This window comes from Anarrhichthys ocellatus, unplaced genomic scaffold (assembly GCF_004355925.1).
Source record: "Anarrhichthys ocellatus isolate YVR2014 unplaced genomic scaffold, GSC_Weel_1.0 scaffold4, whole genome shotgun sequence".
NCBI classification, from domain to species: domain Eukaryota; kingdom Metazoa; phylum Chordata; class Actinopteri; order Perciformes; family Anarhichadidae; genus Anarrhichthys; species Anarrhichthys ocellatus.
Window position 1 is genome coordinate 11,651,443 of NW_022280034.1, and position 15,525 is coordinate 11,666,967.

At 46.6% G+C, this 15,525-nt stretch overlaps 1 protein-coding gene across 1 annotated transcript in view; it reads left to right on the forward strand.

Moving 5' to 3' along the window:
* bahcc1b (BAH domain and coiled-coil containing 1b) overlaps positions 1-14,157 on the forward strand; it is a 16,534-nt gene extending 2,377 nt beyond the window's left edge. The window contains exons 3-17 of the mRNA XM_031843898.1: positions 37-141; positions 2,671-2,749; positions 2,898-3,087; positions 3,186-3,353; positions 4,435-4,593; positions 5,152-5,396; positions 7,242-7,470; positions 7,693-7,810; positions 8,377-8,452; positions 8,556-8,664; positions 8,781-8,897; positions 8,993-9,130; positions 9,810-11,263; positions 12,147-12,383; positions 12,867-14,157. Coding sequence (XP_031699758.1) covers positions 37-141; positions 2,671-2,749; positions 2,898-3,087; positions 3,186-3,353; positions 4,435-4,593; positions 5,152-5,396; positions 7,242-7,470; positions 7,693-7,810; positions 8,377-8,452; positions 8,556-8,664; positions 8,781-8,897; positions 8,993-9,130; positions 9,810-11,263; positions 12,147-12,383; positions 12,867-13,076 — 3,634 coding nt within the window. The 3' untranslated portion in view covers positions 13,077-14,157. The remainder of the gene's footprint in view (positions 1-36; positions 142-2,670; positions 2,750-2,897; positions 3,088-3,185; positions 3,354-4,434; positions 4,594-5,151; positions 5,397-7,241; positions 7,471-7,692; positions 7,811-8,376; positions 8,453-8,555; positions 8,665-8,780; positions 8,898-8,992; positions 9,131-9,809; positions 11,264-12,146; positions 12,384-12,866) is intronic.
* Positions 14,158-15,525: the final 1,368 nt, after the last annotated feature.

Sequence of the window (15,525 nt, forward strand, 5' to 3'; positions counted from 1 at the left end):
CCCCCCCCCCCCCCATCCCTGTCTTCCTCTCTGCAGAAAAGAGGAGACGTCTCGAAGCCCTGCCCGACGGGGGCCCGGCCGCCCCCGCAAGCGCAAGTCCACCCCCGGCCCAGCTGCTGCCGAGAGCTCCAAAAGATTCAGGTCAGTCCTCTGATACTGCGTCCGTATAATCAGTGTGATTGGCAAGCCCAGCTCATTCATCCTGATTTCTGTTTGTGTTCTTACTGAAAGGCACGCTTGATTTTCAAGAAGTTCTTCTTCAGCTGAATTGATTCAAATACTCTATAGTTGATGATTTGCTTGATTGGGCGCTGGAAGGAGCAGCTCGCACACGAGCACAAACACGCACACACACATATGGGTTATGTGATGGGAGCTGTATAAGCTAGGTGTGATTTCTTTTTAAATGAGAGAAGGTAATGGAGATGAGACCTTCATTAATCATCATTAATCACTTTGAATCATATTTATCACTTGCATTGATTGTGTCCTGATTCCCCGTGAACCTCGAGCATATATTAATGCAGCTGGACAAAGTCCTGATCAGTCATCAGTTATCACAGTGATAAACGACTCAACAACACCCCCCTGCCCGCTGCATCACACAGCCACACATTATTTAACACCTTCGACATGCACACTTTCATGCTGGAAACCCACACTCACACACTGCCAGTGTTCAACACTCATAGAGATAAATGTGTTTTCTCATGCTGCCCCACCTCTGTTAGCATGTGCACCCCTCGCCTTGATAGAATGATTAGAGAAACTCAGGGTTTGTCACGGTAACCATGATTGGAATGCGCTAATGAAAATGACAATGAAAGGCTTTAGTCATACATGCTTGTGCAGCACACACACACACACAACTTGTTTAATTAGTAGCGCTGGTTGCTACGTGCCTGAGCCGCGTTTCTCTTGTCATTAACAAGCAGTGTATCATTTCTTTACACTTTCATCTTCTCGAGAGAGTTGTAGTTTGAAATGAAACAGCGAGAGGCTGAGGGATAGAGAGGCATAGTAACGTTTCCAAACTCAGCAGACAATCCGTCTTGATACACACATGTACACTATTTGGCCAAAACTATATGAACATATGAGCATCTTTTGTTGTTGTTGATTGTTGAACAGCGATTGTTGTGATCCCAAAACCACGGGCATTAACACAGCGCTATAACAGCCTCCATTCCTTGTGGGCCAAGGCGTGATAATCGATCAAATAGGGATAACAACGTACACGCTTGGAGGCATTAAAGGAGAGACTGTGCACACAAAAAGAGATGGCAGTAGTTTAAACCCTGCTTACTTTCTCTCCTTTGCACATCTGGCAAGTCGCGGTGCAAAGTGGCCGTGATTGTTATATTTTCAGTTTCGGAAAGTTACAAAAATTGTCGGATGCAGCTCTCGGGTTGCATCATCGGAAAAGTGTTGGGGGAGTTGGTCTCAGCCGCTGCTCAGTGATCCGAAAGCACTGCATTTGAAGCATGCTGACGCCTCGAGGCCCGACTGACAGGCGGCACTCCCATTCATTCCAAAGGTGTTGGATTGAGTCGGGATCAGGGCTCTGTGCAAGCCTTCAGTTCTTCAACAACTAAATTTGGAAAATTATCCCTTTATGTACCTGTGCACACAATGGGCCCCAATCCAAACCATACATACTTTGGCCATTTACTCTAGTATACAGAATGTGCATGCACACTAATCGTACCATTGGTGAGGACATGACATGAGGTGAACTTTGTGGCTTAGAAGCTCAGAGGGGTCAGAGGTGAACTATCAGGCAGGGGAGGGTTGCAACAGACACATTTGGTTTTGATGGATGGACGGACAGATCTTTCAAATATTTGTACACAATTTCTTCAGATAGATCGATCTTTTCCTTTCTTTTTCCTCTCCTCTCCTCTCCTTCCTCTCCTCTCCTGGGAGCAGAGATGCTGAGAGCCAAACCTTCCCTCTGTGGGAATATAGGATTCACCTGCCTCAGACACCAGCTGTTAACAGAGTGTGTGAGCTGCTGTGTGTGTGTGTGAGTGTGTGTGCTGGCTGCCTGTGGTATGAGAGAGCATGCATACAATGAAGGAATGACGGAGAGAGAGAGAGAGAGAGAGAGAGAGAGAGAGAGAGAGAGAGAGAGAGAGAGAGAGAGGGAGGAAGGGAGGAGTAGTGTTCAATAGAGGTTAGTGTTTATCGATCGAGCCCCGAAGCTCCGGTCAACGGACAGACTCCCCCGAGACTGCTTCATCTCTCTCTCTGTCTCTGTCTCTTTCCCTTCCCCCTCAACTATTCTCCTCCTCCCTCTGTCTCTCCCTCTGTCTCTTCTCCACTCTCCTACACACCAGATCAGTCTGATCCTTTCATGTGGTGATTCAGCGGAGTTTCATATTCGCACGGCCGCTGACTATTTCTGTGTTTGCCGTTAAACTGCGCAGACGGTCGGCAGAGACCGCCTCTTACCTCATCAAAATGATGAGACAGTGAGGAAAAGTGGGGAGGGACTGAGACAATGAATGAACCCAGCAGAGAGGGAGGCGAAACTAGAAAGAGGAGAGTAGAGATGCAAAGAAAATCATCCTGGAAAGGGAAGAAACGTGCAATCAGTTTGATTCTGTAATCTGTTTTACGTATGATAAATTCTCATTGAAGTCTCTGCTGTGGTCTTATGTTTTCCAGAGCCGGGCTGAATTTACTGGAGGAAAAAGCCAGGAAGAAACTGTCCAATCACGGCTTCAACAGCCTCAGCACTGCACAGGTCGGTCTCTCTCCCTGCGGTCTGTCCTGGTTCATCCACACACTCTGACAAACACTACTGTTTATGTTTTGTTTTTTTACTTTCCTGGATATGTCAATTAGCGAAAATAAATGAGTCACTAATTAGCTGTTTCCCGCCCGGTCTCCAGATGAAAGCTCGCTGTAAGCACAGAGGCCGGCCCGGCGCCCTGAGCTCCAGGCTGGCCAGGCGGGTGACCCAGCTGAAGCAGAAGGCTGTGGCCCAGCGAGGTGCACCGTCGTCGGCAGACATCCTGCACTGCAGAGGGGCCCCTGGTGAGGAAGGCGCCTCCAACAGTCACCGCAGACAAGGAAGAAAAGGTAAGTACAGAGGGAGCATAAACGGTATATACAGACACTTGTTGTCCATTAAGTAGCCCCCTAAGACTTAACTCCCTCTCTTGCTGTTGGTCCATCAGACCTGCAGCTGGACTGGGCAACTAGTCAGACTGCGAAGAGGAAGAGGGGTCGAAAGCCCAAAGAGCTGATGGCCGTCAACACAAACAGAGCTCACCACCAGATCGGCCGCTCCTCAGAGAAACAGGACGTTAGAGAAGAGAGGAGTGACAGCGAGAGCTCAGAGGGCGGTGAGTTATAATACAGGTCACACACAAGTATGTAGTCTGGTGTGTCCTCCAGCCAGCCAGCAGAGTTCACAGGCTATTACACATGTGAGTCAAGCAGCGCTGATTTGGCTGATGGCTCACAGAACATCAACCAGACATTGTGTGATTTCGCATTGAGAGTGCATCACTGTGTTTGTGTGCATGTGTGTATGCGTGCGCGCACCCGAAGCGCCTGGGAAGTGAGATGTCTGCCATCATCAGGGGGCCCTCCTCTCGCTTCCCAGCTCATCTGTCACGACGTTAAAACCGTTAACGACTTGCCACAGGCATGCAACACAGCCACCCCTGCCCTCAACGCCACACGGTAACGTGAGCCCACTCTGGCCCTGTTCAGAATCTCACACCCCGGTCTTCCCCTCTCTTCTTCACCTCGCCAACCTCGCGAGTTGAGGAAAAACAATCACATTCCTCCCGACTTTTAAAGGAATGCCTCACAGGAGAGGCACGGTCCGATCTGAAACTAACAAAACTTCAGGAAATCTACAGTCCGATTGACCTTGTTGCCTTGATATCAAGTAGTGGTTGGATGTGTGTGTGTGTGTGTGTGTGTGTGTGTGTCAGTGTTTGTGTGTGACCGAAGCAAAGTGTTGACGAGAGCGCCGTGTAAGTGACAAGTGTGTCAGAGATGTGTTGACACCCGACACAACCCCCCGCAGTCAGCGGCACACAGCTGCCAATAACAGTCTGTGTTTCTGTCCGAGTTTGTGCGCGCTGCATATGTGCAATGGTGTCATCGTTTGCTTCCCATCACTGCAGTTAGTTATTGTGCAGCTTGCAGTTAATGTGATAAAATGCCCCACCTAAAAACGCCCTCAGAGAAAAGTCAATCAACTGCCACTTTTCTCCGTTTGCTCATCTAACTTTTTGTATTTACGATGACGTAAGTTTAGCTACAAGCTTGTGAACCGTGGATGCTAGAGGAATATTGAAAGCTTGCTGTCAATACTTTTCATCAAGTGAGTCCCGGGCTTTAGTTAAGAGTGTTTACATGCAGATCACTTGACGCCTTCTGACTGAGCATATTGATGTTGTGATTCCACAGAGGAGGAGGACGACGACGGCGACGGCAGCTACGCCAGCGAAGATGGAGCCGGTGACATCAAGATTAGCTCATCCTCTAAAGAAGCTCCTGCAAACCCTGGCGGGATTGTGCCCTTTTCATCGCAGTCCTCCATGCTCCAAGCAAACCAGAAAGCCAGGAGTAAGAGACCAGGGCCTCCCGATGAGACCTTTATACATGTCTTTATACATTCTGCTAACACCCTGTGACTTTGTGACTTTCAGTGTTTCACTTGAAATGAACACGATTTCCTAGGTTTTAGAGAAATTTACATTCATTGAAGTTTTGAAAAGTTTCACAATTTAAAAGGATACACTTGGAAATGTATGGCAGTTCAGCTAAAAACAAGGTTGACTTCAGGTTTCGCCAACCAGTAACAGTGTTAACTATTTATTATGGATGGTTTGTGGTTCCATTTTCTTCTCATCTTTAATCTAAATTAGAGCAAGGAAGAAACATTGTCATATTAGTGATGTTGATAGGATGGCCAAGCAAGTCTTTCTTCATCAAATCACCTCGAACAATCTAATATGTATGTAATACGTTGTGTCAGATAACCGTTATGCGGCCTCCAAGACCAAGAAAACCTACATTCCTAACCTCGTATTAAACAAGATTTATGACTGTTTATAATGTAATATCAGATATTGACAATTTATCTGCCAGCTCTAATTTCCATGATGTCACTTACACCTTCAGGCATGAGGAGCGTGCCCCGCGCAGATCAGAGGAGAGTGCCCAGAAGGCCGAGCCTGGCCAACACAGAAAGGGGACATCCAGTCCACCTAGGGACCAAAAGAGCGTCTCTGTCCAGCTGGGGGGTGTCGTCAGTGGGCTGCAGCTTTGGGGACGGCCAGGGGAACCATGGCTCTATGACAGAAGTAAGCAGGGCCAGCAAGGAAGCCATGAGGAAGAGATCATCGGGACAGGGAATTCTGGGAAAGGTGAGGACCGGTGTTGGGTGGTGACTTTTAACCTTACAGTGTAACAGCAGTATTTTACTTTTGCCAGTGACAGCTATTCAACGAGTAGATTACTCCCTGACAGCAGGGATTTATGACACTCTGTCACATTTACACCCTCAAAACTGGCCTCTTGCATTTCCCTCCTCAGCTGCTTCATCTGTACACTTCTGTGGAAATGATCAGGGGAACAAGACAGTATGGAATTATGGTGTTTCTGTACCCCTTGAAGACGTGTTGAACTTTTTACAACGTTGTACAACTTCCTGTACATGATACGCGTTGACTGTTTGCTCCTATGCTCCAGGAAATTTGCACTTTTAGGTCGTAAAAACATGCACAATAAAATACTGAACTTGAACATTATATTTATATCAAGAGCAGGAAGCTGTACAACGAAATGCTCTTCTAAAGTTCAAAATCCATTTAAGGGGGACAGAATCTGTCTGAGTTTCTGGTATTTTGTTTCCCGTGATCATCAACACAGAAGTGCATGAAAGAGAACTGAGAAGGGAAAGGTGAGATGCAATTGCCAATTTTAGAGGTGTGATGGAAAGGTCACACAATGAGAATCACAATAAATGACTGCTGTCACAGAGTTGTACGGATTGTAATCACATTATTCTTGGAAGTAGCTATGGGTAAATGTGAGTAAAGGAAGAACGATGACTCGGAGAAGTTCCCTCCCTTTTGGCCTGAGAAAGCAAGAGAAACAAGGAGGAATTCTCAGAAAAGCCCTCACGTCAAGTTCACTCCTTCCTTGTTGAAGCAAGCCGCACCCTGGCAGGACGTTTTTTAAATACTGTAGATTACAGTTGACAGAAATCCCTTACAGGAAGATGCTTAGCATCATCTGCAAATCAGTCACTTTGTCAAATATACAATTTGCTATTGTTGTAGGTATGTGTTTGCATGCCTGCATGCTGTGCTAACGCACCACTGGCCCGTTGTATTCGAGAAGGCAGCCGTTGGCAAGACACCCACATTCATTTTAATGAGAGATGCCCCGGGGTTGCTTCACTCTTTGACTCATTGTGAGGGAATGTCCAAAAACACATAACTCCTAACCAAACAGTGAGATATAAAGATAATGATTGGCCGTAACCCTACACACACCCATGCATGCCTGCACACACACACACACACACACACACAGACACACACCACCAGCACTAAAAGAGAAATAATCACCCATGCCCTCTGGTGACGAAACTTCTGTCACTAAAATATATGGTCTCCTAGTGTGGAAAATCTAGAGACAACACATGCGCGCACACACGCACACACTCACTCACACGATTTCTCTTAGCGTTATATATTATGTTCTTTCCTTTAGAAAGCCTAAATACAAGCAGAAACCTGTCAGTCATCAGTCATCTTTGGATAGACTAGCCTAAACCGGTCTGGAGATGGATAGTATCTGGTTTGTGTGATTGTGTGTGTGTGTGTGTGTGTGTGTGAGGCTGAGAATGTAAATGAGGGTTCAAGTTTTTTTATTAGTAGGCGTCCACCCTGCTGAAGTGTCCTTGAGCAATACACTGGTCCTACCTGTTCAAGTGCTGCGGTTATTACTGACTGAGACCTCTGACTTTTTAAGTGAGAAAAAGAAAACCCTGCAGGCTTTATTGAAGTATCACATTACAAGAGGCGCTGGTGCCTGTGGTTTCTTTTCACTGACGGATTTACCATTTCTGCCACATCAGACTGGAATCGACTTGATTCACTTACCTGCAGAGCCGGTTTACTGTGGATTAATATGGGCATATGAGGAAGTGTTACCATATCCTGCTTTCTGCCTACTGATGTCACATCATGTTTCCCGTCCAGGCCAAGGGCCACGCAGTGAGCCGGCTCCTGCAGAGCTTTGCAGCCGACGACGGCTTTCAGTTGGATGAGGAAAGCAGCTTCTCTGAGGACGAGGAGGAGGAGGAGGACGAGGAGGAGGAGGAGGAGGAAGAGGAGGAGGAGGAGGAGGAGGAAGAAGGGGAAGAGGAGGAGGAGGAGGAGGAGATGAAGTTGATCCACCTCCCTCCCAACATGCCATGCAGAATCCCTGGTAGGCATAAACAGTGACACATCGTATATAATTACACACACGCATGCGGGTTTAAAAAGCATGTTGGATCCTTTTCCCATGTGCACACACACCTCTTTCTCTGCCTTTTTATCCCTCCTTTTCACTTCACTTAGCAATTATTCAACACACTCACAAATTATGCATATCTCACCCTTTATCTTCCCCATCCATCCATCTTTCTACCACGCCCTCCCTCCGCAGCCCTGCCAAACTGTGTGCTGAGTAAAGAGATGTTGGTGGACGGCCTGAAGATCCTGATCTCCAAGGAGGACGAGCTGCTGTATGCCGCCTGTGTCCAATCTCTGGACCTGCCTGACATGTGAGTCCCTTCTTCCCTGCTGTGTCACCACAGATACACACCATTTGGCTAAAAAAATGCATATCCCCTCACAAAATAAAACATTAACATTCCAAAGGAAAGAGCAGTGATTAATTTCACACAGCAACTGCCATATATGACTGCAGTTTATTCCGTCATCTATTAGTCCCAATAGGCGATGCATCAACATTTGGGTGGATAACCACCTCAGCTTCACAATATCCTGGGGGGAACCCTGGAGTTAAGTGCTAAAAAGACATATAGAAACAAGAGCCTCCCATGATTTACAAAAGAGTTGAAAACTTAGCTTAGCTCTAGTTAAATGCCTGACAACTGTGTGAATCTTGACAAACAAGAAGTCTAGACTTCTACAAAGCCAACACACACAGCAGTGGCAGCCAACACAGCTGCCAGTGAAAAAAACAAAACTGAGCATGCATGACAAAATCCCCTTTTTGAAAAAGACAACCTTGAAATCTAACGGTGGGAAATTGTGCTTGAATTATAAATAAAAAATCAAAACAAAGTTTAGGTTTCTGAGGAATTCAATATTTGTTTCCTCTTAGATTCAGTGTTGTCATCGAAGGAGAACGAGGGAATCGCCCCCGGATCTACTCGCTGGAGCAACTACTACAGGAAGCTGTGAGTTTCAGTCTCCATTGCATCTATTACAGTTTACAGATTTGTGGGGAGTTGCTGGGTAGCTTTGACTAAAACTCAACCCGCGTTGATTTTTTTTCTCCAGGTGTTAGACGTGAGGCCCCAGAGCGAGGCCATCCTGACTGCAGGGACGCGAGTGTGCGCGTACTGGAGCGAGCGCTCTCGCTGTCTTTACCCCGGATACGTCCATCGAGGTAAGCGAGAAACACCGACGACCTGACTCTGCATACACACACACACACACACACACACACACACACACACACCGGTATGTTCCCATCAACTTCATGTCCTCTGTGTTGTGCTTTAGGAGGTCCAGGTGAGGAAGAGAAGGAGGGCAGTGTGATGGTGGAGTTTGATGATGGAGACAGGGGTAGGATCTCCCTCACAAACATCCGGCTTCTGCCCCCAGGATACCAAATCTGCTGTGAGTACAGCTTTAAAAAGAAGGATGGGAAGACAGGAACACAGAATAAATGACCATCATTTGACAATCGCCATTTGACAACTCTTCTCTGTCAGGTGCGGAACCCTCTCCGGCTCTGCTGATCTCACCAGGGCACCGCGGGAGACGAAGCTCCACCCAGGAGAGGAGAGACACACCCACAGAGAAACCAGCCAATGAGGAGCCAGCAGGGAGGCCCCAAGAGAAAAGACCAGGTGAGGGAGAAGGGAGCAGATGCAACACTTAGTTTAGGACCGCATGTCCATCTCCAACAAACACATAAAGGTTTCAAAGAATTATTATAATTTAATCAGCTATAACACGTCATAAGTTTGATATGTGAAAGAAAGACCGAAGGCCGAAGCTTTTTCTTTTTCTTTATGTTGACTGAGAAGTACTGGTCTAACTAGTAAATGCATTCAGAGACACATATACCTTAAGGTCCAAACAAATCCTCATTTACAGTTTCAACTGTCAACCACTTATCAGATGCCTCCGAGTCACAGGAGAGCACTGAGTGAAGGTATAAATACCAGAAGACTCGTACATTAATATTCCTTGTTTGCCGCCTATCAATTAACCTCTGTATGACGACATTAATCATGCTTTTACGAGGTCTCATCATTGTGTTTTGTGTTGTTAAGCAACATACTGCATGTGTTTCTCATCACAAACCCCAGGTGACATTAAAGCTGGAGGGAGAGACAGGTTTGCCAGGTTTGTTGTAGTTTGAGTAATGGACATGTCGAAACCTAGCTGGCTAGGTGGAGATCTAGGAGATGAAGATATTACGTTTCTTCAAAGCTCTTAGTTCCACAATTATCCCAGTCTGCTCTGAAGACCTGTCACTTCATATTGATTATAACTCCCCTCTGTTGCCGTCTCCTTTTTCAGTTGGCAGGCCGAAGAAAGTCCTCTCTGTGCCTAAGACGGCCAGCACACCAACATCAGTAACAGACACTTTAACCCAAGGCAACACTTCCTTGTTGGACTGGTCAGCTCCCAGGAAGAGACCGCCAGTTGACTTCTTCCTCTTCAACGGGACTTCTCGTAAGACCCAGAGGAGGATACGAGAGCGAGACTTGGGGCTGTTTCATCGACCCACCTCCCACCTCCTCGCTCCGCCGGTGCCTATCAAAGGCATCTTTGGCTCCCCTTTTGAAGGTGACTCATTCAGTAGCATTGCCAACAGCTACTCTACCTTCAGAAGTGGCGGAAGCTCTGGAGCGGGGCGACCGGTCGCCGCAGTAGCTTCCACGGTCCTACGGGACTCCTCGTCCTCCGTTTGCTCCTCAGCTGTCACCGTGGCAACGGTAGCTGGAAGTAAGAAGCCGGCGAGCGAACGCAACAGGAAACAGCTCCTGGTGAAGCTTGACCATGAGGGAGTAACCTCCCCGAAAACAAAGAACGGCAAGGCCCTGCTACGACTCGGTGGAAGTGTAGGAAAGGGAGGCAAGAGTGTCTCCTCCGCTGGACCACCGCTGCGATACATCCACCCTACCCTGATGGTGAAGGATGGCAAGAAGGGAGGAGGGGAAAGAGACGCCGCTGGGACCCGTCCTGAGCCTACTGTAAAGGGCGCCCCACCTCCGAGAAAGGATCGGCCGTCAGCAGGTCTTGGAGCCCAAGGTGGCGATTATAGTCTGGACTACCCGAGTGACTGCCCCAGCTCTTACTCTGAGCTGGATGAGGACGATGAGGATGATGGTCAGGATGCCGACGCACCTCAAAGTAGTGCGGCGGACACGTCCCACCCCGGTGGCCGCTTTCTTTCCCGTCTTTCTCCCTGCTTCTCCTCATCTTCCTCCTCCTCTTCCTCCTCCGGCTCCATCTCGTCCTCGTCCCTCTGCTCGTCGGACAACGACTCCTCCTACTCCTCCGACGAAGAGTCCTCCTCTGTGCTGCTGCGCCGCGCGCTGCTCCAGCAGGACAAACGCAAGCACAGGCAGAACATGACCTCCGACCTCCTGAGCCCCGACCCCACCAACTCCGGCTCCTCTCCTTCCGCGTCAGCCCCGGCACATGGCTACGTGGCCAAAGCCGGCATGGCCATCTCGGGGTCAAAGGGAAGGGCTGACAGAACAGACGACAGGAAGGAGTTCATGTCAAAAGGAAGTATGACGGGTAACAGTGGCACAGCTAAGAACCAGCTGAAGAGGAAAGAAGGAATTTCTAGCAGCCACCATCAGAGGCAGAGCAGTCCCGTGAGCCAGCAGACCAAACCTGCATCCAAGGACCCAGCAACAGCTAAGAGGCAACGGATGTCCTCACCTGAGCCTCTGACCAATATGGGGAGCCCCCTTCTGCCTGGACGCCAGCTCTGGAAATGGTCCGGCAACCCCACACAGGTAGGACACGCTGGGTTGTATTTTGACATGTCCTTTTTCCATAGCCAAGATGCTTTTAAAGAGTTATAGTATTTCCAATATCGCTCTTTTTTTGTGATTTATTTTCCAACTAAATCCCATTTCACTGAAATCCTGATTTAATCAGACAGTAATTTTTCATAATCACACGTTATTATCATAGTTATATGGTTTGAAAACTGCTGTCCTGGGTATCAGTGACCGACCCCACCACGCAGCTGAAGTAGGTTACTGATTGTTGCGGCAGTTTCTGCTGTGTTACACCTTTGGTGACACACAGTAAATGCGATGATCAAATATCATTTCTCTTTGCAGTGCTCATTCTGCCTCAGTCCTTTGTACACATTGGCAACACTATGAGGCTTACCATCCTGAATTTATTATCCTGATTATTTAGTCACGATCCCGAGATAACGGAACAAAACAGTCTGAGCGACCGCTGTCGCTCTCGGCTTCCATTCAGCCGGTTGTTTGCTTCCCAAACAGCCGGCTGCATGTGTTGACTGAGATGTGCAGCGGATGAAAAGACGGGGCAGAAATATAGGTGTGCTCCCCGGGTTAAGGTTGATGTGATCGTAATTTCTACATGACTTTCAGTAGTATTGCCTTTATCGGGTTGAGAATTATTGATGTGCCAGAAAACATACTCCTGTAACTCAATAGGATCAGTGTGTTATGATAGGTGTTAGGCATTAGCTATTCCTTGGCTTTGAAAGACATATTGAATCTTACCACACTTTGGTAGACTGGGTTTAGCAAAACAAACTAAATAAATTGATTTGTGAAATGAGGCTGGTGGTGAAATAAACCCTCCACACTGAATAAATTGACTGTGAGTGTTATTTTTACTCTCTTTGGCCGACAGAGGAGAGGTCTGAAGGGTAAAGCCCGCAAGCTTTTCTACAAGGCCATCGTGAGGGGCAAGGAGACGGTGCATGTCGGGGACTGTGCTGTGTTCCTGTCACCTGGCCGGCCCCAGCTGCCCTACGTGGGCAGAGTGGAGAGCCTCTGGGAGTCATGGAGCTCCAGCATGGTGGTCAGGGTCAAGTGGTTTTACCACCCGGAGGAGACTCGCCTGGGGAAGCGACACCGCGACGGCAAGGTAAAGGCCAGGGAGTGCAAGCGGAATTTCTAAAATGAGAATGGTCAAAGTAACAGTCCGTGACATTTTCATATAAGTATATTACCTCTTTGCTTTTTATTCCCTGTTCCCATCTGATATGAATGGTTGAACACTCACTTATTTCATGGAACTGTTACCATTTGCAGATCTAAATACTCAGCGTAAGGTGGGTCTTTCCCACGGAAAAATGTCTCTGCTGCAGAGGAAGTCATGTGTTTTGCATTTCATGCAAGAACAATAGTGGTTTGTTTGGAATAAATGGGGAAAAAAAAGCCTTGTTAGTTAGCATGATCAGCAACATCCACCACGGCTGAGCAAACACAAAAGAAAGTTTGCAGAAACGTAAAGTGCAGAGTGAAAGTGGCAAAAAATACATTCTGACCACTTCTTCTGAAAGCAACATTTTGATTTTTTTATATTATCTTGCTGATTTATCAACCATTCTTCCCGTTTCTTTCCCAGAATGCCCTGTATCAGTCGAGCCACGAGGATGAGAATGACGTGCAGACAATCTCCCATCGCTGCCAGGTGCTCAGCAGGGCTGAGTATGACCACCTGATGCGCGATCGTAAGCCTGGCAGTGCGGCAGACGACCTGTTCTACCTGGCGGGGACCTACGAACCGACCACGGGCCAGCTGATCAGTGCGGACGGCATGGCCATCGTGTCCTAGAGCCACCACCAGCTGGAGAGAGATCCAAATATTGAACGTGAACTCTGGAGATGACTGCTTCCAGGATGGTCCTTCATAACGGAGCTGGGGACAGAGGGAAACCAAGACAAAGAGTTTTGACTCTGCGTATTGATCCGTCCCTTGTAAGAGAAGGAGCTAGGCCACTGGATAAATCCCGACAGTACCGGCACTTATAGGAGCCCGGTATGTTCTGGGGGAAAAAGTCTGATCCATGCCAGATTTAACCTCTTTATCAGATGTGGACTGAGGCCTCTTGTTCGCAACGAGAGTCTACAGCATTCCCTTTGGCTGAAATAACAGATTTTCTCGTCGCTGCGACAAGATTACTGCAACAAAAGAGCAGGAACCAAGGACATGAGCACTTTGGAGTATAGTCGCTTGGATATGCTATGGAGGGAGGGTGTCAGACTTGGCTTTCTGAAACAAAGACTGACTCAGAGAGTGGGAGAGAGACTGAATGGTAAGCAGAGACTTACTGTAAACCACACTGGTTTGGAGGGTTTCAATGGTCTTATACTGGTAGTTTGACTATGACATCGTGATTGGGAGATCCCCAACAGGACCAAAAAAACAAAACACTGTAGTTCGGACTTTGTGTGTAAGTGCATGTATGTGTGTGTTTGCAGAGTGGCTGCGATGACCCTGTTAGGCATTTAATGAGCTCTAAGTAAATAGCGCTTTAACGTGCTTGCGTGTGTGTTTGTACCGTATGTGTGGTCGTGCGCGTGTTCGACCCACGCTCATCGAGCAGGGAGGACGTCACGACACACCGTCGGTATGTCGGTAACACTCTGAATATTAATCTCTCCTGTACTAAAACGTGCAGTTTTCAGCCGCGACTGAAACACAAAACGATTTCTTCTCCTGTCAAGCCATACACGTCAATACCTCTCTCTCGTACCCTCGTATTCGGGTGCGAAGACACATGTACAGGTAATTGGATTGTTTATTTGAAATGTGAGTGCATGGTGGTGTGCGTGCAGATGGGCGTGTGTGTGTGTGTGTGTGTGTGTGTGTGCTTTGTACAGCATCATCATGTATAATATAACATGTTGTAAATAGTATACATATATATTTGTTCTTGTTTTTTTGTTTTCTTTTGCAGAGATTATTTTATTTAGATTTTTTAGGGTGTGTGGGTGGGTTGGGGGGGGGGTCTGACAGAGGGAGGAGGTCGGGTTAGTCTGCTTCTCTCTTAATGCACTGAACAGGATTGGAGGTTTGGGTTTGGGGTCAAACTGTACAACTGATGTGAAGACATTGTGCTTGTAAGCCCTGCTTAAGGCGAAGGGTGAATATGTAGAAAGGGTGGTTGGGAAATGTTTTATAAGGAAATCAGAAAAAAAGGCTCTTTTTAAACATGTGTCTAAATTCTTTTCACTCCGTTGGGTTTAAAATGTGCATTTCCTTTTTTTTAAACAAATACTGGAAAAGAAACTGAGTTTCTGCTGTTCTCCGATCCTAAAAGAATCTCGTTCTTTATCTATTTTAGCCTGTATACCTATATAAAATGTAGATATTTATCTGGCATCAAAAAGAAACATACCAAAGCACCTGCGAGTTTACGCTTCACCGCGTTAGAAGGAAACATATGATGAAAAAAGACATAAAAAACATTCAATCAAATCTGAATCCGGGACCCCTGCAATCACCGAGCTGTAGAGTTCTTCTCGTTGTCTGCTCGCGTTCATCCAGCGTTGCTATGACAGCAACAATGTCTGCACGCTGCCCAGCTGATGCACTTGAGGTAACTGTGGCAACCAGAATGGCATCACGTGACTGTGAAGGACAATCAGAGCCAATCAATTGGAGGATGTTGAGAGACAAAAAAAAAAACAAGATAAGGATCAAATCACAAATTATGCTTCTTGTCACTTTTATTCCTGCTTTGCCAAAAAATGTGTGTTTTACGTTTGCTTGTTTTCCTGGTTTACCATTGTCTTACTGTTTATGCAAGCCTTTGACGACTGTGTGTTGTCGGTGTATAGGATGTACAGGGAGGAAGAACATGATTGCCTTTTTCTTTTTTTTAGGACATTGACTGACTTTTAACAACAACGTTGCTGTTACACTGCAAAGCAAAAGCTTTAAAAGGAATCTAATGTGAACTCAATTTTGAAATATTACTTTTATGGGTCTTTAATTGCTTTTTTTTTTTAAGCTGTTTTTTCTTTAAGAAACACTGGATTCAGTTCTAACCATCCTGTTTTGACATCATTGTGTTTTTTTGTTTTTAGACCCACTGGAAAACTGCTTTGTATTGTTGAGATAGCCTACTAAAATATATTATGTAATTTCAGTCATTCTTTGGAAATATGACTTAAATATTTCCTCATGTACAAAAGGAAAAATTATTTATCTTAATTTTATTGCCTTTTTGTGTTTCATTAAAAAAAAAAAAGATTCTTACAAAAAAAAAAGAAAAATA